Source organism: Gossypium hirsutum, chromosome A13, assembly GCF_007990345.1.
Source record: "Gossypium hirsutum isolate 1008001.06 chromosome A13, Gossypium_hirsutum_v2.1, whole genome shotgun sequence".
NCBI lineage: Eukaryota > Viridiplantae > Streptophyta > Magnoliopsida > Malvales > Malvaceae > Gossypium > Gossypium hirsutum.
This window is the reverse complement of record NC_053436.1, coordinates 99,623,534-99,647,437: the sequence shown is the minus strand read 5'-3', so window position 1 is coordinate 99,647,437 and position 23,904 is coordinate 99,623,534. Positions and strand designations below refer to the sequence as shown.

At 33.8% G+C, this 23,904-nt stretch overlaps 1 protein-coding gene and 2 non-coding genes across 5 annotated transcripts; all 3 read left to right on the top strand.

Annotated features, from left to right (window-relative positions):
• The first annotated feature begins 752 nt into the window (after nt 1-752).
• Nucleotides 753-826, top strand: TRNAT-AGU (transfer RNA threonine (anticodon AGU)). The gene has a single exon. It is a non-coding gene; the product is annotated as a tRNA-Thr (tRNA).
• Nucleotides 827-888: 62 nt separating this feature from the next.
• On the top strand, nt 889-20,333 carry LOC107912963 (uncharacterized). Of its 3 annotated transcripts, XM_016841366.2 has the most exons (18): nt 889-1,338; nt 2,144-2,202; nt 2,285-2,416; nt 3,243-3,383; nt 7,729-7,785; nt 8,426-8,520; nt 8,951-9,083; nt 14,227-14,400; nt 15,321-15,511; nt 15,668-15,734; nt 15,971-16,104; nt 16,678-16,744; nt 17,385-17,447; nt 17,535-17,779; nt 17,869-17,998; nt 18,540-18,632; nt 19,105-19,290; nt 19,874-20,333. In XM_016841366.2, exons 1-18 carry the CDS (start codon nt 1,008-1,010, stop codon nt 20,165-20,167), a joined length of 2,592 nt encoding a protein of 863 aa, XP_016696855.1. In that variant the 5' UTR covers nt 889-1,007; the 3' UTR covers nt 20,168-20,333. The 3 variants fall into 3 exon arrangements, with proteins under 3 accessions (XP_016696855.1, XP_040941342.1, XP_016696857.1); XM_041085408.1 differs by lacking the exon at nt 3,243-3,383 and having other exon boundaries at nt 921-1,338; XM_016841368.2 differs by lacking the exon at nt 889-1,338 and having other exon boundaries at nt 2,142-2,202; nt 2,281-2,416.
• Nucleotides 20,334-21,548: 1,215 nt separating this feature from the next.
• Nucleotides 21,549-21,700, top strand: LOC121213009 (small nucleolar RNA snoR77). The gene has a single exon (XR_005908378.1). It is a non-coding gene; the product is annotated as a small nucleolar RNA snoR77 (small nucleolar RNA).
• The last annotated feature ends 2,204 nt before the right edge of the window (nt 21,701-23,904 follow it).

The following is a 23,904-nucleotide window of genomic DNA, read 5'->3' as shown; positions in this document are numbered from 1 at the left end:
TGCTTTTGCCACAATAGAATTCGATTAAGCAAAAATAATATATTTCTCTAATTAATCGAATAATCATCCTATTTTCTTTTTTTTCCCCCAAAATCAATATTTTTCAATAATTTGACCCTTTTGTTTTCATTGTCCTACAAAATGTGAAATTACCAATAATTAGAGTTAATTGTACTACATATATCCAAACTATGATCTTCATTCTAAATTGGTCCTCAAATTTCAAAATGTCTTAATTACATCCTAAACTATTAAGGTTATATCAATCAGGTACTTCTATTATTAAAATCGTTAATTTAACCATTAAATAACATATTAAATTGTATGGGGTATAATTTAAAATTAAAATTTAAAGAATAGTAAAAAGTTACCACATAACTTTTAAAAGTTAAAATGAAGAATAAAGTAAAATTGAAAAAAAAGAGTGAACGATAATTTTTTTGTAAAAGCTTCAAAAACCTCAAACTCAAGATTTTTACATATTTTTTCACAATATTTATTTTTCTTTAAAATTTTCATTTTAAACCATATCAAATAAGATTTTACATGTCAATAAACGGGTAATTAATGATTTTAATAATGGAGGGACATTATTAATATACCTCGATAATTTAGAGATATAATTAGAATATGTTTTAAAGATCAAATTGTAATAAAATTATAGGATGCGTGGTGCAATTAACTCTAATAATTAACAATAAGGTTCAAAATTTTAAATCCAAAACTATTTCTAAAAAAAATAAAACTAAGAAGCTCTCGTAGCTCAGTTGGTTAGAGCACCCGTTTAGTAAGCGGGAGGTCTTGAGTTCGACTCTCAACGAGAGCAAATTGGGTTTACCCCAGGTTTTTAGGATTGCCATCTATTTTCCAGGAATTTTTTTTTTCTTTGGTAACAACCGTTTTTGCCTAGTCCAAGAATCCCAGCCACACAAATAAAAACTAACAAACTCCCTCTAGGCCAACAAACAGAAGAATCATGTCAGACATGATTTTTTTTTTACCTGAACATGCCCTTTGTTACATCTTCATCTTCATCTTCATGCCAATCTCAAATCCATTCCAAGACAATGTTTCTTGTCCACAAAACTTCCCCTATTTTTCTCCACAAGTTCTATCCCCAAACTGCTACTAAGTTTAGATGTATTCCCAAGAAATTCACTGTTTCTGCTTCCCTTAACACGATAGCTGCTGCCGCTGCCTCTGGCTCTGGTGCCACCATCCATGGGGCCGTCTCTTCTGCGATTACCCAAGTAGCTGTTACTGCCTTTGCTATAGCCTCCGGGGCTTGTCTTTCCACTAAGGTTGACTTCTTGTGGCCCAAAGTGGAGGAGCAACAAGGTACCCTTCTGTTTCATTTCTTTTTGCTTTGGAATTTTATGCAGTTCTGGATATTACAATATTACTTGATTTTGTGCTTCTATATATTAGAAATAGTTTTGTTACATTCAATTTTAGGCAATCCTCTAGAAGTTGGTTTTTTTCAGTTCCAGATTAGGGAGTACTAAGTGTGTACTTTCTTCACGATTGGCTTATTAAGAACCTCCTCATTATCTCAGACTATGTTACTTTTTGTCTTCTTAATTTTAACGGTGTTTTCAAGCCTCCTGTTGGGGTGTGTCTGTGTGTATACCTTTTCTTCTCTAGTTCTTACAATTGTGCATATACTAAGTACTTTCTTGAATTTTCCAAATAAGTTTCTATCCTTCTATTATTGCTTTTGTCTGATTGAACCTTATTTGGATGTAAACCATTAAAATCTGTTTTCTTTAGCACCTATATGTCACAAATGTTTTACATATTTCTAAGCTTCTTCCTGAGGTCTTGTATTACATATTTTGAGCCTAGAGGATTCTGCCTTTGATTCCTCTCAAAATTATGAAATCATAGTTGAGCATATTGAAAAGGATATAGTTTTCGTTAGATACCTTGTGTTCCTTCTTATTACACCAATTATTGATTCTTGATTGTAGCTTATTAGCAAGACCATGACTATGATTTATCCTCTTTACAGTTTACAATCACAATCTCCTGCTTTCTTTTTCTTGTTAGATGTCAAACCATTCACTGTCTTCTTACTGGATCATTTTCTTCATATTTTCTGCTATCAATTTTCATGTTAACAACGCCAATCAATGTGGTGCAGGTTCTTTTACAGTGGAAGGAATTGATGTGACTGGCTATCCTATATTCAGTGAGGCAAAGGTTTGCCATGTCTCGTTGCCTTATGAGTATGACTTGCATATAGTCCTCTTCTTCCACTAAAACACTGAATTTGTGAAGGCAGGTGCAAAAAGCTATTGCATTTGCAAAAAGAGCTCACAATGGGCAGTTTAGGAAAACAGGAGACCCGTACTTATCGCATTGCATTCACACAGGAAGAATCTTAGCTATGTTGGTTCCATCAACTGGCTTACGAGTATGAAACTGTATAAGCAACTACTATTAAGTTTATTATATTATGCGTGTCTTTATTATGCTTTTCTTCTGATAATCTTCCATCAGCTTACCATATGCCTGCTATTTGCACTCACAAAAATTGCATGTATGCAGAGATGGCACTACATATATGGTGGGGGCGAGCACAACCCACTTCTTAGACCCAATTAGAGCCAAGCCCAGTTGCAAGATTTAAACAACTTAAGAATTCTTGTTAAAAAAAAAAAGAACAGATGGCTTAAGCTTCATGTTAAAAAAAAAAGTTTCAAACCCTTCCCAATTAACTTAAAAAAAAAAAAAGAACTTTCTCAAGTCAAAATAAACTCTAGGCTTGCAAGTATTATGTATTGAGAGCCAAAAAGGCTACGACAAACCGTGATTTCAATTTATATTTGTTGACCCCCAAATGTTTTATCCGGGTTCCATCCCTGCATGCATGTTGCATTTATCTCATTCTTCAGCACATCAGCCTAGTGTTTTCTTTCATTGATCCATCTTTATACTTGTAGCCGTAGACCAGTATAATATGATCATTACTCTCTTCCAGAGAAGTTAGGGAACCATTACAAGTATTACTTAGTGTTGTTGGCTAGGAAAACATCTTACAGTAAAAGCAATAGCCATTGTGATGTTTTAATCAGTATTTATCTTCAGCCATTATGTTTACTAAAATGCATTCTTTCTTATTATTACTAAAAGTAGCACTTAAGATTACTAAAAGTAACACTTAAGAGTTTCGGGGTTGCTTAAGAAACTTGCTTCACTTTCAGTTAGTTCCTTAACTAAGGCTGGAAAGTTTGCTGCAGGCTGTTGACACAGTTGTGGCTGGGATATTACATGATGTGGTTGATGATACATGTGAACGTTTGTTCAGTATAGAAGCAGAATTTGGTGATGATGTAGCAAGGTTGGTAGCGGGTGTTTCTAGATTAAGTTATATAAATCAGGTAAAGTTCATTTTAGTTTGTTCTGTCTGTAGGATTATGTTGATAGTATGAATCATTTCCTCTTGTATTTTCAACAGAAAAATTTACATGGCTATTTATACTAAAAGAGTAGGCCTAACTAAGGAAACATAATCAATACATTAAATCAATAATCCTAATTTTAAGCTAATCTAATCCCTAAAAATCAGTAATGAGATTAGCTGAGATAAGCCGTCAACACTCCCCCTGAAGTTGGTGCATAGATGTCACACATGCCCAATTTGCAAACCAAATTATGATAGCTTCTGTTGTTAAGTCCTTTGATGAACACATCAACTATTTGCTTGTCAGAGGCTACATGACTTAAGCCTAAGATGTCGGCAGTTAACTTTTCTTTGATGCAGTGGCTACATGACTTAAGCCTAAGATGCGGGCAGTTAACTTTTCTTTGATGAAATGTCGATAAATTTCTATGTGCTTTGTTCGATCATGTTGTACTGGGCTATACTGATGGCAGCCTTGTTGTCACAATATAAGGATAATTTTCCTTTATTTGACAACTTTAATTCCTCCATAACTTTTAGTAACCACAGTAGCTCGCAAACGCCTTGAGCTATGGCTCTGTATTCTATCTCAGCACTTGACTGAGCAACCACACTTTGCTTCTTGCTTCTTCAAGTGACTAAGTTTCCTCCCACAAGTGTGCAATATCCAGATGTAGACCTCCTATCATCCAGAGATCCATTTCAATCTGCATCTGTAATAGCTTCTATCTGGAGATGACCATGTTTTGAAAAGAGGAGACCTTTTCTTGGGACAGACTTTAGGTAACGTAGAATGCGAAAGACAGACTGCATATGAGACTCTCAAGGATCATGCATAAATTGACTTACCAAACTAACTGCATATGCTATGTCAGGTCTAGTGTGTGAGAGATAAATTAGTCTACCAACCAATCTTTGATATCATTTTTTATCCACTGACTCCTATTCCAGCTTGCAACTTATGATTGCTTTCTGTAGATGATTCTGCTAGTTTGCAACTCATCATTCCTGTCTCAGTCAAGAGGTCTAAGATGTATTTTCTTTGAGATATGAAGATTCATTTCTTTGATTTGTCAACTTCAATTCCCAAGAAATATTGTAACTTCCCTAGATTTTTTATTTTAAATTCTTGAGCCAAACATTGTTTCAGTCGAATAATTTCTTCATCATCGTCTCATGTCATCACTATGTCATCAACATATACAATAAGAGGAGTAATCTTACCCTTGTGATGTTTCGTAAAAAGGGTATGATCAAAATTGCTTTGTTGCTAACCAAAAGTGATCATAGCTTTGCAGAATCTTTCAAACCATGTTCTAGGAGATTGTTTTAATCCATACAAGACTTTCTTCAATCTATTTACTTTCCCTTGCGTTTTTGCATTATCAAATCCAAGAGGAATCTCCATATATACTTTCTCTTCTATGTCTCCATGTAGGAATGCATTCTTCACATCAAATTGTTGTAGGTTCCAATCAAGGATGGTTGCACAAGATAACAAAATTCTGATGGTGTTCATTTTGGCAACAGGGGCAAACGTCTCTTGATAGTCTACTCCATAAGTTTGAGTGAAGCCTTTAGCAACCAATCTGGCTTTGTACCTTTCTATCGAACCATCAAACTTGTGTTTCACATTAAATACCCGTTTGCATCCCACCAAATTCTTGTCTACTGGAGGAGTTACTAGCTTCCAAGTCTCATTCTTTTTTAGTGCCTTCATTTCTTCAACCATGACTTCTTTCCACTTGAGATATTCAAATGCTTCATGTCAATCCTGTGAAATAGACACAGAGGACAAAGACAAGACAAAGGCTTTATAGGGAAGGGACAATGAGTCATAAGAGATAAAGTTAGATATATGGTGTCTAGTATAGGATCTAACACCTTTTCTTTGGGCAGTTGATTTATCTAAATCATTAGGGGGTAACTCACAAGAAGAGGAAGATTCGTGGCACATAGTAGGTTGCATGATGGCTTCTTTTGTTCTAAGCCTTCTTGAATACTTCTTTAAATCTGGTATGTCCAAACGTCCAGCAATCTCCTTTTGAATAGTAGTCTCCCCCTGATCAATTCCCCTTGAATAATGATGTTTTCTGGAACAATAGTCTCCCCCTGAACAATAGCTTCCTCTTGTACAATGGTGTTTTCTAGAATAAGGTTTTCAATAATTACTGAGTCAAGTATCACTTATTCTCTCTCATTGTTCTCCACCTGAAGAGGTGATTGAGTTGTACCATAATAGGGCTCAGTTTCTCTGAATGTAACATCCATACTAAGGAAAGTTCTTCGTGAAGGAGGATGATAACACTTGTAACCTTTCTGTGTTAGAGAATACCCAATGAACACGCATTTAAGGGCTCGTGGATCTAATTTCCTGTTTTTCGATCATGGACATAATAGACACATCCAAATATCCTGGGAGAAATAGTATAATTATTTTTACCTTATAAAATTTCCAAGGGACTGTTGACATTAAGGGTTCTGAGTGACATTCTATTAATAAAGGTAGGCGGCTACAAGAATTGTGCCCCCCCCCCCCCCCACCAAATAATGATTTTGGAAGGTTCATGGAAAACATAAGAATTCTGGCAACTTCTAGCAAACGCTTGTTTTTCCTTTCAGCAACCCCATTCTGTGAACTAGTATCGGAACAAGTTGTTTGACGGATTATCCCATAAAACTCCAAATAGGTATCAAAATTATACTCTGTACCATTGTCAGTTCTAAAAAATTGTATCTTAGCCGCATCAAATTGAGTACACACCATTTTATGAAAAGGTCGGAAGCATGTAGACACATTATTTTTCAATTTTAGCAAATACACCCAAGTCATCCTAGTGCAACAATCAATAAAAGTAACAAGCCACCGATTACCAAATAATGGCGTATGTCGAGTTGGGCCCCATACATCAGAATTAATAGTCATAAAAGGAGCATTACTTCTATTATTTCTCAAATGATAAGAGAATTTTTTAGTGTGTTTAACAAACTCACAAGCTTCACAAAATAATGAATCAAACCGAGTCTTTGAAAATAATTTGGAATATAACTTTTCCATAACAAAAAAATGATGGGTGTCCTAACTGCTTATGCCACTTCATTATTTATTGGTTGATAATCTTATTACTTACAAAAAGGCTTGAACAGATTCACTACTGCTCTCCAACATATATAAGCCATCATGCAATCTACCATTGTCAATCTTCTTCCCTGTTTGAAGGTCCTGGAATACACAATTATCAGAAAAAAAACTAAATTTTGCAGTTTAAGGTATTTGTGATGGCACTAACAAATAAAATGTTAACTGGAAAATGAGGAACATGTAGTACAGAGGATAGTTTAATATTGGGTGTACAGTTGACAGAACCTGATCCAGTTACAGGAGTAAAAGCCCTATCAGCTATCCTAACACTTTCTTTTGTTTGACTTTGGAAGTAGTTTAAAAAACTTTTAGAGAAACCTATCATGTATCTATTCGCACCAGAATCAATAATCCATGAGTCAGTATTAATATGAGACAATTTTTTGGAGGGGTCATAATAGAATTTTTCCATTGTATTAACTTACAATTTTATAATTAACAGCATGTTTTAAACTGGAAAGGAAAAATTAAAGTAGAAAGACAAGAATACGAGAAGAAAATAAGTACCTTAGTGATGGTTGTGTTAAATATTTATCATAAAGTATGCTTATGTTGACATGTATAAGATCCAGCAACTAATCAGTTCACTTATAACTCATTTTTAATTGAAAAATGAATTGTTGGAAAATAACGATTTCTGGAATTGAGATGGTATTCACCAGAAATTCCTAGGATGTGTTGATCAACCTTTGACTATATTATAAACTCCATAAAACAAAAGCATTTCTTAGGCATGTTTTTCTTCCATTAGATCTTTTTTTTTTTTCAATTGGAAATCGGATAAACTATCGGGAAACAACTTCTTCTTTCAAAGTAATTCTTATTTATTTCATTTGCCTTACTACAAAATGCAGAAGGGATTTTACTTCTGATACCTGATATGTTATGTACATGAAAGATATGCCTCATCAATTGATAGCAATGATGGGAAACCATAACGATCTTGCTGTCAGTTTTAGAAAGTATGAAAATATGAATTCTTGTCCTTTCTTCTTATTGTTTTTCCAGCTACCTTAGTTAACATTTGCCATCTTTGCTTTTTTTTCCCGTGTTGCTACAATTGCCTGACGCCTGTGTGGTGCAATATCATGATCGTGCTTTTGTTTTTTGGATCCTCAGATTGTAATATTTAATGCCTTCCACTATATAGACAGTCATGCGATTAATATATCGTTTGCAGCTTCTACGGAGACATCGAAGGATAAATGTTAACCAGAGTACCCTTAGTCATGAAGAGGTATGTGGTTGGAGAATCTCCACTATAACAGATAAATGTAATGTTTTACAAACTGATTTATAATCTAAACCTTAGGTGAAACTTCATGATTTATATGGCTGCACATTACAATAAGGTAAAACATCAGCTGAGTATTTTGATATGACTAAATTGTATATTCAATGTATAAGTTAGTTGTTTTTGTTGGGAGGTCAGTTGAAATGGTTTTGAGTGCTTTCTCTGACATGCGCTGAACTTAAAAACCATAGTTTTACACTTAAAAGAAGTGGTCAAAACGTAAATATTAATAGATAAGGGAAATTGAAACAAAAGTAGGAAAATGTACAAACGCATATTGCAAGGATCTAAGTGATAATACTTACACGTAACTGTGATATCTCATAAGGGTCTTGGGAGCAATTGTGTGGAGTCCTCTAAGGAAGTGTCAATTTCTGTTATGGTTCAAAGCGCTCTGCTTGCTCTTGTGGTCATCTTCAAGAATTATCTGTGTTTATGGATGGGGATGGTATGCGCTTAAAGAACTAGCTGGGTAGGAAACTATAATATATGGCCATAGAAAAATGAAAAAATTAAGTTGTACTTAACAAGCATTAGAGGCTGTTGTTTTCTGATTTTTGTATTGTTTTCTTTTGGGTCTAAGGCTAATAATCTACGTGTCATGCTCTTGGGAATGGTTGATGATCCAAGGGTGGTGCTTATCAAACTGGCGGACCGTCTTCACAATATGAGAACAATGTAATGTCTCTTAAATTTACCTATCTGATTTATCATAAGATGAGAACAGATTTCTATTTTTAAAATTATCTAGTTCATTTGGAAAAAGCAACTAAAATTGGTCTAGTTGTCATTAACCCTCCCAAGGAGGGTCAAGGAAGTTTTAAATCTGCCGTCCCATGTATCAAGAAAACTAATTCATAGAAATTAAGAAAAAGAACTGTTTTTCGAATCTTTTGGATTTAAAATTGTAAAGCCCTTTACAAATCTTGCAGCTTGGACACTATTTATCCATCCTATGAACAAATACAAGGAGATTGTTCCACAGTATATGAACTTCTGGGATATTTATAACAAAATCTTTGGTGCTATAATTCTTGAATGTTTTTAAGGTTAATCTTCATGGTATCGTTGTATGAAGTGCACTCAAAGATGTGATCATTCTTTACAGTTATGCCCTGCCACTAGCTAAGGCTCAAGCTGTTGCACAAGAAACCTTACTTGTTTGGTGTTCCCTAGCTTCCAGATTGGGTCTGTGGGCATTGAAGGCGGAGCTGGAAGATCTATGTTTTGCAGTTCTTCAGGTATAGAGCTGCCATTTCAGTTCCTGGTAGAAGTGGGAGCTCAGTCTTAATATTATTAAAATGTTCATTGCACTTCATGATATTACGTTGCAGATTTAGTCCTTAATCTTGTACTCCATTCGTCATGTAGGTTGAGCATGATTTATTCTGTTAGACTGGCACTTATATTTCATTCAGGCATGCTTGATGTATTTTGTAATGTTAGTTTTAAGTGATATTATGTTCAAGTTTAGGGTTTAGTTTGGCCTTTCAAGTTGGTCTGTCTACTTATTTCCAACTGGGTTTAGGTTGAATGTTTACCGTGATATTACAACCTTCTTTCTCTCTTCTTCTTCTTCTTTTTTTTTTTTTCTCAATTTTGTGGTATTATATTTATGATCTCCTAAACATTAGAGCCTTCTTTCTCTTTTCTTTTTCTCTCTTGTTTTTGTTGAAGTACTATAGTAAATCTAAACTAATTTATGTGAAAGTGGGATGCATATATCATGCATGAATTTTTAAATTGGCACATTTCAATCATGAAAGCTTCACTTGATTTTTTTTCTCTAAGAGAAATGTATTTCTCTTTTCCCGATTATAGTCAAAAAATAGAAAAGAACGTATTTATTGAATACTTAAAATTTGGGTCCTAACACTTAAAACAGTTTAAAATCAATTATAGCATGAGTTAATGGATTCTACTTTCATGATCAGGCATTGCTATATGGAACTGCAGTACATTGTACTCGACAGTTGTGTTAGATAGCCTTCTTATTGCCTTTTTAGATCCATGCAGTAACAGCAATAGTTTGCATTGACTTTTAGGTCCATGTTATCAACACACTTAGGATGAACGCGCCATTAACCATATTGCATATAGTGTGATTAAGATTGTCAAGGATAAAGATGTTGAAATATGTATATATTTTAAATTTATTTAGGTAGATAAATCTTATTTAGGTAGATAAATCTTATTTAGGTAGATAAGTTTTATTCATATTCTAAGAATATTTTTATTTTATCTTTTAGTAGTTTATTAGAATAAGAGAACTATTTTCTTTTATATTTGAGTAGTTTATTAGAATAAGGGAACTATTTTACCAATTAGGATTAGGACCTTTTTCTCTATTTAAGTTCAATTCTTCAATTAATAATATAGAACAGTTTTATTAAAAGCTCTCTTGAAAACTTTCATGGCATCTGAGCTAGGTTAAAATCTCTAGTAACATCATGGTTAAAACAGCCTTCACTAGAGATAAGAAAAAACCTTGGTGCGATCACTGCAAAAAATATTGGCACACTCAAGAAACGTGTTGAAAGCTCCATGGGAAACCGACAAATGGAAGGAAAAAGAGTTGCAATGGTCGTGGTTCACAATTAGGGGATATCAGAGCTTTCCAAACAACTAATGGAAATTATAAGGGCCAAAGTTCTCTGGAAGGGTCTCCATTCACTAAGGAACAATTAGAGCATCTACACAAGTTTTTTCAATCACCACAATTTCGGATGAATTCTTCAATTCCTAACTCATCCAATAATCCTTCTTCCTCTTTTGCCCAATCAGGTATTGATTTTTCTGTTTTTTTCAGTGCCAAGCCTTGTAAAACAAACACATGGATCGTTGATTCTGGAGCTAGTGATCACATGACTAGTAGTCATTTTCTTTTTTCAACTTACACACCTTGCGCAGGAAACAAAAAGATCAAAGTAGCAGATGGGTCCTTCTCGGCAATAGCCGGGAAAGGCACTGTTAGAATTTCATCTTCCTTGGTTTTACATGATGTTTTACATGTGCCAAATCTAGCTTGTAATCTCATATCGGTCAGTAAATTATCCTAGTCCTCAAATTGGCATGTTATATTTGACTCCTCTATGTGTAAGTTTCAGGACATGGTCTCGGGGAGGATGATTGGCAATGCTAAAGAATTTGGTGGAATTTACTTTCTTGAAGACGACAATCTAAGTCAACCAACAACTACTTTATGTTTAAATTCTGTTTCTGATAAGGTTATGATTTGGCATTATAGGCTTGGACATCCTAATTTTTACTATTTAAGATATTTGTTACCTAATCTTTTTAAAAATAAAAGTTCTTCTTCATATCATTGTGAATTTTGTGAATTGGCTAAACATCATTGGTCATTCTTTCCACCTCAAAAATATAAAGCCTCCAAACCTTTTTCGTTAATTCATAGTGATGTTTAGGGACCTTCAAGAGTCTCGACCTTTTCAGGAAAACGTTGGTTTGTCACTTTTATTGATGATCATACTCGACTTTGTTGGGTGTTTTTATTAAAAGATAAGTCTGAAGTTAAAAATGTGTTTCAGTCTTTTTATGCTATGGTGAAAACACAATTTGGTGTGAAAATAGAAGTATTTCGGACTGACAATGGTGGGGAATTTTTTAGCGACCAATTAGGTGTTTTCTTAACCAAACATGGAATAGTCCACCAAAGTTCTTGTACAAATACACCACAACAAAATGGGATTGCAGAAAGAAAAAACCGACATCTTTTGGAAGTAACTAGAGCCTTGATGTTCACTAGTCAGGTACCACGTTATCTTTGGGGCGAAGCCTTGTTAACAGCTACATATCTTATTAATAGAATGCCTAGTAAAACTCTAAACTATAGAACTCCTTTTAGTCTCTTTAAAGATAATTTTCCTAACTCTAAATTGATCATAGATTTATTCCTCCGAGTTTTTGGGTGTAGTGTTTTTGTTCATCTTCACAACCAAGGTAAACTAGATCCTAGAGCAAAAAAATGTGTCTTTGTTGGTTATGCTTCTACTAAAAAGAGTTACAAATGTTATGATCCAATTGATAGGAAGATTATTATTACCATGGATGTCACATTTGTTGAAACACAATCTTATTTTGATTCTAATCTTCAGGGAGAGAATTATACTAAGGAAGATTCTATAATTGATCAAGAAAAGATTAGGAATATACAACATAGGGATTCTAATAATGGGGAAGGCGAATTTATAATTAACACAGAAATTAATGATGTTAATGTTAATGAAAAGGAGGATGAAGGTGTAGAGTCTAATCATGAGAATAAAAAACAAACAAAGGAGTTAATTGTTTATTCAAGAAGAAATCGAATTCAAGAAAGCGGAATTCACCAGATTCATCACCAAGAATCCGACCCGCAAGATCCTGTCAAAAGTCCAGGTAAAACTCATAATCCAGTCAATGAATTTTTTGATTTAGATATTCCAATTGCCAAAAGAAAAGGTGTTAGAAATATTGTCAAATATCCCATGTCTAACTTTGTATCCTATAAAGCCTTGTCTTAAACATTCTCAACCTTTGTTTCGTATCTCGATACTATACAAATACCCAACAAAGTGAAAGATGCTTTACAGGTTCCTGAGTGGAAGGAGGCTATTTTAGAGGAGATGCACGCTCTTGAAAAAACAGGTACATGGGAAACAATGAATTACCTGTAGGAAAAAAAATAGTGGGCTATAAATGGGTGTTCACAACCAAATTCAAACTAGATGGATCTTTAGATAGATACAAAGCTCGGTTGGTGGCTAAAGGGTACACTCAAACATACGGGATAGATTATCTTGAAACGTTTGCTCTAGTGGCCAAATTAAATTCCGTTAGAGTTCTTTTATCAATTGCTGTTAATCTTGATTGGTCTTTACAGTAGTTAGATGTGAAGAATGCTTTCCTAAATGGAAAACTTGAAGAAGAAGCTTACATGGATCCTCCTCCAGGTTTTGAAGAAAAATTTGGAACTCGAGTATGTAAACTCAAGAAATCTTTGTATGGTCTGAAGCAGTCTCCTCGAGCTTGGTTTGAACGATTCAGTCAAGTTTTTAAAAAACAAGGTTACTCACAAGGGCAAGCTGATCACACAATGTTCTATCGACATTCACAAAAAGGTAGAATAGCAGTTATTATAGTTTATGTCGATGATATCATTCTTACAGGAGATGATATGGATGAAATAAGGCGTCTCAAGGAGCATCTAGCATTGCAGTTTGAGATTAAAGACTTGGGTCCATTGAAATACTTTCTTGGAATGGAAGTTGCTCGATCAAAGAAGGGTCTTGTGGTCTCTCAGAAAAAATATGTGATTGATCTTTTAAAAGAGGCTGGGATGAGTGGTTGCCGCCCAGCTGACACACCAATTGATCCAAATGTAAAATTCGGAAATAAAGAAGGTCGATTAGTTGATAAAGGGCAGTACCAAAGATTAGTTGGTAAGTTAATTTACTTATCACATACAAGGCCAGACATAGCTTTTGCAGTGAGCTTAGTGAGTCAATTTATGCACTCCCCAATGGAGGAACATGAAGAAGCAGTGTTTCGAATTCTAAGATACTTGAAGAGTTCACCGGGAAATGGCTTATTCTTCAAGAAATCCGAACAAAGAGGAATTGAAGCTTATACAGATGCAGATTGGGCAGGCTCAATAACAGATAGAAGATCTACATCAGGATACTGTACATTTGTTTGGGGAAACCTTGTGACTTGGCGAAGCAAAAAACAAAGTGTTGTAGCAAGAAGTAGTGCAGAGGCTGAGTTTAGATCAATGGCTCAAGGAATTTGTGAAATGATGTGGTTAAAAAGAATTATGGAAGAGCTGAGGAAACCAATAACTTCACCAATGAAGTTGTACTGTGATAGCAAAGCTGCCATTAGTATTGCTCACAACCCAGTCCAACATGACAGAACTAAACATGTTGAGATTGATAGACACTTTATCAAGGAGAAGATTGAAGAAGGCCAAGTGTGCATGCCGTTTGTTCCTTCAAAACAACAGATTGCTGACATACTCACCAAAGGACTCTCTAAGACAAACTTTGATTTTCTTGTAAGCAAGTTGAGCATGATTGATATATATGCACCAACTTGAGGGAGGGTGTTGAAATATGTATATATTTTAAATTTATTTAGGTAGATAAATCTTATTTAGGTAGATAAGTTTTATTCATATTCTAAGAATATTTTTATTTTATCTTTTAGTAGTTTATTAGAATAAGGAAACTATTTTCTTTTATATTTTAGTAGTTTATTAGAATAAGGGAACTATTTTCCCAATTAGAATTAGGACCCTTTTCTCTATTTAAGTTCAATTCTTCTAAAAATGGGAAGTCTTTTGGATTATGTATTTCAATAAATTTTGTAATCAATATGGTGCAGCCTCAAATATTTAGAAAGCTACGAGCTGATCTGGCTTCAATGTGGAGTCCCAGCAATAAAGGAACATGTCCTAGACGAATATCTGTGAAAGGAAGTTGGTCCTCCATGCAGGGAAATGATTCAGTGCATGAGGATGAAGCTCCTATGCATGATGAAGATATAACTAGCATAAAGGTAACCATGTGCTGTGTCAGCATGCTCTCTAAACTCTCTGTTGTTGGCTAAAAGCTTGCTTCGATATATTATTGTGCCAATCTTAATAATTACCCATTGATAGACGGTTTTTAATGTATAATGTTGTTTTCCTTCCTGCCAGAAAATGGAAAAAGAAAGAAAAACATGGTCATTTTAGCCTTCATTTTATATACTAAATACTAGTGTTATTCTCAGTGAACCTTTGACAGTGTGAAAATATTTAATATGTGCTGCCGCTGGCCACCTTCAGCATGTAATCTTCAAAAGATATCTCAGTTTACATCTATATTGATTAGTGAACATCATAGTTTGCTTCGATTCTTTAGCAAAGAACATGTGGTGGTTTATTAGCTGTTGTCAAGAATTTCTGGCCAAACTAGGCTTGTCAAATTCTTGTGAGTGTTGCATTTTATAGTTTAATTTTTTGTCAGATTTTTTGTCTGTGCTTTACCAGATAATCTGCACAAGATTCATACTCTTCCTTGACTATATTGGAAACCTTTTGTTTAATACAATATAAAATTTGAGAAACAAATAGGAGATGAATTTGAGAAACCCGAAATTAAAAGGTCGTACTTGAGGATCTGAACTTCTAATGTTTCATACTCGTTATATCATTGCAATATATTAATTTTGAGGAATTTTCCTTTCAAAAAGTACCAGACAGTCTTTATTTCCTACAGCTGAGATGCATTGGCTGGCTCCAAATTCAGTTTTTTTTTTTAATGTTTGTAATAATTATTCTCACAGCATGTATGCTCGTCTGGAAGCTTCAATGCTGAAGAAAAAGTGTTGGACCGTTGGAGGGGGTTGAGTCAGTAGGAAGAGAAGCAAGTGATGTAATGTAAAATTGGGACCTTAATTATAAGTAATTAGTTCCAGTTGTTTTATGCATGCAGGATCTTTTGGAAGCAGTGGTTCCTTTTGACATCTTATTGGATCGTAGAAAGCGGCTTAACTTTCTTAATAATCTCGCGAAAAGTTCAGAGATGGAACCAAAACCAAAGGTTGTGCAGGATGCTGGAATTGCTCTAGCATCTCTTGTTGTTTGTGAGGAGGCACTTGAAAGGGAGTTATTCATATCAATTTCGTATGTTTTGCTTGTCTTATAATCTGTTCCTACTTTTTTCTAACAAAACTATTTTGGTTTATTTATTAGTTTTAATTCCTGTGTATCTAGGAGCAACTATTATTAGTTTGGTCATTTCTTCTACATGCTTTCTCATACTGCTCTTTTGCGTTGCAGTTATGTCCCAGGGATGGAGGTTACTTTGTCCAGCCGATTAAAAAGTTTGTATAGTATCTACAGCAAGGTATGAGTAACAATTAAGGTATTTGTATTGACTTTTGGATTCTTTGTTTCTTAATTGTAAAATGATATAACAGTGCTTAAGGGTATTGTTAGAATCATATGTAGTCAAAGCTTAGTTTAAAATGTGATTCTAAAATCTTTTAGTAAAAATCAGCAAGCAGTCTGAGCTGAATTCTGGTTCAGAAATCCCTTTATAATAGCTGCCCATGTTTAGTTTGTTTTTTCGTCTTCCTGTAGATGAAAAGGAAAGATGTCGGCATCAATAAAATATATGATGCACGTGCACTGAGGGTAGTTGTTGGAGACAAGAATGGAACCCTACATGGTCCGGCAGTTCAATGTTGCTACAGTCTTCTCAACATTGTACATAGGTATTTCAATGTGTTTATTTGGTTCTATTTTATTTAATAAAAATTTTTTCAATAATTAGCATTGTAAAAAAAAGAATGTCAATAATTGCAAGAAAAGAGGGAAAAATAGAACACACAGATTCGACTAGGTCTATTTATATTTGTAAAACTTATTCTAATCAAAGTCAAATAGGAGTAATGCAGTAAGTTTAAAACACCTTATTCTAATTAACATCAAATAGAGAAAGCATACTTCTATATGAATTTCACTTGTGCAGCCTGTATCGTATTGGGATGTGGGGGCCGGAGATCCCCCTATCTTGCCACTTGTATTTTTATTTAACAAGAATTTGGGTCACATATCTTTAACAAACATAGACTACTTTTAGTTTTTATGTCATGGTTTTATCGAAAGATATATATAGTAGAAAAAACATTATATAGTTTATGTTTGTGGATAATTTCTTTGGCTTATTGTAGCAGTATTTATACAAATGTAGAAGTTCTCAGTTTTAACATATTCATAAACCATATTTCTCAATGATGATGTCGTTTTCTTAAAGAAATAAGAGTCGAACTATCCTTTATCTGCAGATTTTGGACTCCAATTGATGGTGAATTTGATGATTACATTGTTAATCCAAAACCCAGTGGCTATCAGGTAATAATTTGCAAATGTTCATAGATTTTTGAAGAAATGAATATATCAACATAGTCCTCCACAGATATAAGGCCAAACATGTATTTAACAAGCTTCACATCTTATGACAATTAATGTATGTATCAAGTTTCTGCCTTTTGATACTCCATTCTAGGTGGTAGCTGTAAAGTTGCTGTGAGAACTAATACAGTCTTATTTAGTCTCTTAAAGTGAGTTGAAGAACGTTTCAAAGATGAATTGTGCTTTGGATGGTTCGTTAACATCAATTTTGCACCAAGAAGCAGTGTAAAATTTTAACTTAGATTCTTAGAGTTGATTAAGCTGTAAATCCTTCTTATTTTCTCAAAGTTAAAATAGGAGCATGGAAACAGTTTATCTACCAATCATTCGATTTAAAAGTCTTTATCTTGCAAGAAACAAATTTTCTACTCAAGCATAATTAATTGACTTAATCAACATAATGCAATGCCTGATGTGTAATTATGAAACAACAATGACTAGATTGTACTTTTTTGTTTTTAAATCAATCAAAGTGAAATTGCAAGAAGAGCTCTTCACATGCTTGGAGTATAAAGCAAAATATATTTCCTGCCTATATTTTGGGTCTCATTTCTGACAAATTTTCCATTGCCAAATGCAGTCTTTGCACACTGCAGTACAAGGTCCTGATGCCTCACCTTTGGAAGTTCAGATCCGTACACAGGTTCAGAACTTATTCCAGGTTTATTTGATGTCACACTTGAGTGAGATTGAGATTCAATTATCTAATAGTAGTGCTAAAATTTCTCAGAGAATGCATGAATATGCTGAACATGGACTTGCTGCCCACTGGCTTTATAAAGAAACTGGAAATGATTTACCTTCCATAAGCGTCTTGGATGAATCTGAAATAGAAGAATCATCCTATCTCCCTGAAGATCTGGATGATCAAAATTCCATGGACTATGAGTCGTTTCAGAGGTATAGCTCCCTGAAAGTGGGACATCCAGTCCTCAGAGTGGAAGGAAGTAACCTACTTGCTGCAGTTATTATCAAGTATGTTATAACTCTATACCTAATGTTTTATTGTTTGTACCTGCTAATCTTCACATTTAATAAATTGGTGCTTGAAATTGCATCCACAGAGTAGATAAGGAGGGTAGAGAGTTGCTTGTTGCTGTGAGCTTCGGATTGGCTGCTTCTGAAGCAGTAGCTGACAGAAGGTCTTCTTTCCAAATAAAGCGATGGGAAGCTTACGCTAGGTTATACAAAAAGGTGCTTTGCTTCGCTGCTTATCTTTGTTTTCAGTCAAGTGCATTGCAATGGATAATGCTATAATCACTTCCCAGAGGTAAACTCAATCATCAGACATATGTCACAGAATGGGTCCCATGTATCACTCTGCTGTTTCCAATGAGAGATGGCTGGGAGATAAATAAGGTTTCTTCATCTATTGATACAAAGTTGGGCTTGATCTTGCTGCTTTTATTTAAAAGAAAACCAGGCTGTTGAAAATCCATCTTTGAAATGACTTAAGAGGAGAACCTCGCAAGTTGTATTCTGCTAGAATTTTTTAGTTCTTAGTGGAGCTGAAAAGCTGGTGTTATGTGCAAAATGATGTGGTATTGAATGATGACTAAGATTTTAGAGTATATGAACAACACAGTAACTTTAGGCCTCTAAAATCTAAATCTTCAGAATGCCTTGAGCTTTGATAGGCTTTCATGTTCTGATAGTCGAATAATCGAAAGTGGGATGACTTGTTAACTTTTAAAACTACTAACTTGCTTTGCTGATATCAACTTTGGCTTACCAGGTTTCGGATGAGTGGTGGTGTGAACCAGGACATGGGGATTGGTGTACTTGCCTTGAGAAATATACACTTTGTAGGGACGGAATATACCATAAGGTACATCTTGCAAGCACTTATTGAGGAAAATAAATGTCTTCAATTTTTTATAATGCTTAGTGTGTTTTTGCAATTTGGATGAGGTATTTGAAAATTCCATAGACTCTGGAATAAGGAAATGGCGCAATCTAGAATCCAAGAACTTTAAAATCTGTTTTTGGGTAGTCATTTGAGACTTTATTGAAGAAAGTGAACAAGTTTTTATTACCTGATTTTATTTCTCTTTTCTTCTTCTCACCTGCTTCTCTTCGTTTCCATTTTTGAATGTTTGTATCAATGGCACGTCCCTTGTCTTGTGAGCACCTCAAAAATTTCAACAGCAAACATATTTAATAAACCATTAAGAACTTTGCACATCAGTGAGCTTTTGCTTCTTCCAGCTCTCCTGTATTGGCAATTCAACTTTAACTGATCAGTATATTGGTCTACTGTGAGAAGATTTGCTTACCTCATTAAAATTATTTCTATGCAGCAAGACCAATTCGAACGTCTTTTGCCGACCTTTGTTCAAGTGATTGATTTGACTGCTCAAGAAGAATCTGAATATTGGACTGTTATGTCTGCTGTATTTGAGGGCAAACCAGTTGAATCTATTGAATTAAGGCCCAACCTAGATTATGTTGCTTCCAATTCAATTGAAGCTAGCATCAACCGCAAGGTTAGGTTGCAATAACATTTATAAAGACATTTTTCAGTTGTTGAAGTATGACTTCCAGTTTCAAAGCATGTAATTGCAGTTGAATAAATGTTTATATCCATGAATTTGCATTCAGAATTATTTAATTTCTTTTTCCCTGATCGTATATTTATTTTCCTTTTCTCGTTAACCTTATCCTTTACAGCATTGCTAATATAGAACTGGTGTTTGTGATTTCTACTATCAATTGATCGAATTTTCCTAGTTCTAGCAAGACGTACTAATAAGCTTTTTTATTTTAATTTGATTTGTTAGCTATGGGACCTAGAACTCCATTTGTTTGGGACTTGAACCTAAGACCGTCAATATGGACCTGTATTCAACTATTTAACTACTCAAATCATGCATACATTTTAATTTCTTTTACCACTTGAGTGATTCTAAGATCCTCTTATTTTGTATTGCTTCCCCTTTCTTACACTTATACAATACAAACTATTTTTCTCTAAACGCAATCATGTGGCAATGGGGTAGTATTTTTTTTCCTGAACGGTTCACCTCTAATTAAAATGAAATGTACTGAGTTCTGACTTTAATTATACAGGTACGATTGTTAAGGACCATGCTTCAATGGGAAGAGAAACTACGGTCGGAATCAAGTTTTGGAAGACAAGATGGTGGCGCAAAATCAAGAAACCACGCAGATTCGGTTGTTCTTGGGGAAGTAGTTATTATATGTTGGCCTCATGGTGACATAATGAGACTGAGAACTGGCAGCACTGCTGCAGATGCTGCAAGAAGAGCAGGGCTTGAGGGAAAGCTAGTTCTAGTTAATGGTCAACTGGTATTGCCTAGCACAGAGCTCAAAGATGGCGATGTTGTAGAAGTAAGATCGTAAAGAAACATGTATATATGACAGGGTAAACCAGATTTCATTGCCATTGGTAAATATATGGGCTTAGTGGGGCAGAAGTATGCTGCACTGCAAAGCAATTGATTTGCACATTCAATGTAAATGCAGAAAATTGTAGAGAGCATGAATGAATGACCAAATTTCTCTTGTATCCCTTTTTTCAAAATTAGTTTACCATCATGGAAGCCTTTGTCAAACGCAAGAAGAATTGAGCTGTATGATCACGCTGGGATGTTCTTTTATTTCCTCAATGGCTTGTTGAAGATGATAAACTGAATAGTTATTTTACTCATTTAGATAAAAGAAAAAATTATCATCTATATTTAGTAATTTATGAAAGTTATTTCTCAATTTAATAAATCAAGTTCTACATGTTATATACTTGTACAATATTTCGTACGTTAATTTATTATCTTTTGTTGTATGTTAGGTCGAAAGTGTCAATGTATGGCTATCACTCCCATAATTTTGTCATAATTATTTGATATAACACAAGATTTTATCATATATTTTAATTTTTTAATTTTTTAAATACAACTTAAAAACACGTAATAAATCTCAATCTCAATTGTGAAATTAATTTTTTTATAAAATAATTATCTATTTATTTTATAATTTGTTTTATGTAAATTTTAATGCGTTTGACTATTTATATTATATTTATTTTTTATTATTGAATGTTGAATTTAAAATCTTACAAATAAAACACAATTTTTATTTAAAGTTAAATGCAAATTAAGAATCATAAATTTCAAAAATAAAATTCTAAAATCAAAATTCAAAGTTAAGCAGAGAAAGGGGAACAAATGATACCAACATAAAAGGAACATTAAGCAAAACATATCAAGAATGAATGTGTGACCAAAGTGAGGCAAAACCGATCGAAAACAAGAGTGCAAGTGAAACACTAGTACCAAAATCCTGAAGTATCTGAGGTATAGCCAGGGTGCAAGCTAGGCCTTGCCTCCCCTTGTTAAGTGGTACAATTGCAACTTAGTCCTTCTCAAATATTAATAATTTAATTTAATCCATTTTAGCTTTTTTTGTTATTTTTTAAAAAAAAACTGTATTTTGGTCATTCTCAAAAGTTAAAAATTGAATCTGAGTCATTTCAATAGAAAATTTTAATTTTAGCCCTTAAAAAAAACATTTTTTTAATTTTATCCCTGCCACTAACACAGTTCCAACCTTCACTTTTGCAGAATATCAAAGCAAAACATAACATGGTGCCAGTAACACTACAAAATTAAGGACTTTTAGGAGAGACGAAAATATCAAATGTCCCTAATATCATATAATGTACAGATGTTCTAAGATTTCGTCTCATAATCACTAATCTAATCGTTTTTGGAGATTGACTATAAAATGATAATCTCTAGAAAGTTATAAATTTTTGGAGATGACGATGACAAATGGAGGTGTTTAACTGCTCGGAAACTAAAAGGAATGCTTTTGCTCTTTAGACTTGCTGAGGTTGTATATCCCCTTTGAAATTGGTCTAGTAAGCCTAAGTACATTCTTTTTCTTTCATTCATGTTGTGATGTGAAAATCTAACGATTAAGACTAGCTTGCCATTACCATGATCCGTCCCACCGGCGGTGATCCCACTGTAAGGCAAGATATTCATGATATTTGCTTCAGTTTATCGAGTTTGAAAGGGCTTAAGACATTGGCTATTACTACAAATGGAATTGCCCTTGCTAAAATGCTCCCAATGCTTAAACAATGTGGGATTACTTGTTCCTTCAAAATGAGTGATATGGCTAGTTAATTGTTCATGGTAGCTTCGAGTTACGGAAGAATCGATCCAATTCTTCTTTAGTTTCCTTTCCTTGACTTATACTATATACGTATGCGTTTTTTCTTCTTTGGTTCAGGTAAAGAGGAGGAAAGCTCTACATGTTGGGATGTTTGAAATTGCAAAGGTTAGTATTACAAATTTAGGTAAGCAGTTGCAAAATATTATTTTCAACAATTACAAACCTTTTTTTTTCTAACCATTAGATAGAAATATTACCATTTTTCCCTACTAAATCATGTTTTTACCCCTGTCAAAACCCTATAAGTAGAAGACATTTTCCCTTCATTTGACAAAGCTTCTTCTACTCTCTCATTATTTCTAAAACTTCAGAATTTTTCTTAAATTGCATTAGAAAAAATTCTGTTTAAGAATTTAGATTTTAAACAGGACTGTCTGTGATTCCTCTAAACTTTCTTATGAATTGATCCTAGTGTGATTTTTTCGATTAATTCAGAAGAGCAGTACCAATTGAGTTTCACCTTCCTTATTCGAGTGTAAAAATATGAAAAAACTGTGTTAACCTTGGGGAACAACATACACTATATGATTACATCAATTAGGGTAAATTCGATTCTAAGACAATAGTTCATCCACGGCACAGTAATATTTTATTCATTTAATATTGGTTTACTTTTTAGTCTGTGCTAATAAGTTTGTTTTGTAATTTTTCCAACAATTTAGAAACGAATTATTATTACTATTAAACATGTTTGCCCCGATCAACAAATACATTCATGGTTTCTCCAAGCTTGAACCTCAAATTTCAAATGACCGATGATAAGCCAATTATGGATCAATTATACATCTATAAAAAGTTAGTCTTCGACATCCTAGTTGAAGGGATGAAAATGTGTGAAATTCTCCAAACAAACGTACTGATTGAAGAACTAGTGAAATCTTGGTTTCACTATCGTAATCTTCTGAAGCATAAGAAGCTGGACATTCCTCTAGAAGAATTGATTAGCCATATAAAGATTGAGGAAGTCAATCGCCTCAAAGATAAGACCTTATTAACCTCAAGTCGATTTCCTTGTACTCGGGATTGATTAATAACATTGTGTAATTTCCATGTTGAAGCTATTAGAGTCGCCGAGTCATCCAAAGCGAAGGACAAGGGGATAACACTGGAAGAGGGGCTGCACTTAGGAAATTTCGACTTTTTGATTCCTCGTATTCGGGATTTATTTCGCACAATATATTATTAAATTATTTTTTAATGATATTTTTTTCGTTAAATTCTTGATTTTATTAACCGACTATTTTTGAAAAAATTATTGTTAATTAGTACTTTAATAAATGATAAACATGTTTGGTAAAATTCATCGGAAATTCTTCGGATATAGCGAAATGCCATAGAGTATAGGGTGTCCATCGTTGCTTATAGCTTATTGTGCAGACAAGGGCGAAGCCAGAATAATTTTTTAGGGGCCGGATGAAATTTTAATGTTTTATAGTTTATATCTTTATAATTTATAAATAATTAAATCAAATTTTTATAATTTTAATGGGGCCAAAGTATAATTTTACTTTTATTAATTTAAAATTTTTAAAAAATTTTAAGGAACTAAATAAAATTTTTTTAAGCCAACCTCTGTGTGTAGACTGCATTGAGCTTTCGAGAAATTGTCATTGCTGTAAGTGGTGTTTGTTGGGTAATGAAGTAATGTCATTGTTGACGCTTGTGCCCTTTCCATTAATCATGTGGTATTTAGTTGGAAATTCACGTGTCCGAATATTTTTCCATTTTATATTACTTGAGCAAATTGATTAAATGAACTTATTATCGATTATCATTTCTATCTAATGAATGTTTTGAGAATGACTTGGTATTATTGCAATGCTATTCTTTTCATTTTATTTTATAATTTATAAAATTTATAATTTGAATATTTACACTTAGTAAACTTTTAGAATGCATTG

What these genes read in the sequence shown, in the direction of transcription:
- LOC107912963 (XM_016841366.2), top strand. Translation starts at nt 1,008, where the DNA reads ATGCCCTTTGTTACATCTTCATCTTCATCTTCATGCCAATCTCAAATC. An exon ending in CAAAGTGGAGGAGCAACAAG is followed by an intron (nt 1,339 to 2,143) that starts GTACCCTTCTGT and finishes AATGTGGTGCAG; the next exon opens with GTTCTTTTACAGTGGAAGGA. An exon ending in GAGTTATTCATATCAATTTC is followed by an intron (nt 15,512 to 15,667) that starts GTATGTTTTGCT and finishes TTTGCGTTGCAG; the next exon opens with TTATGTCCCAGGGATGGAGG.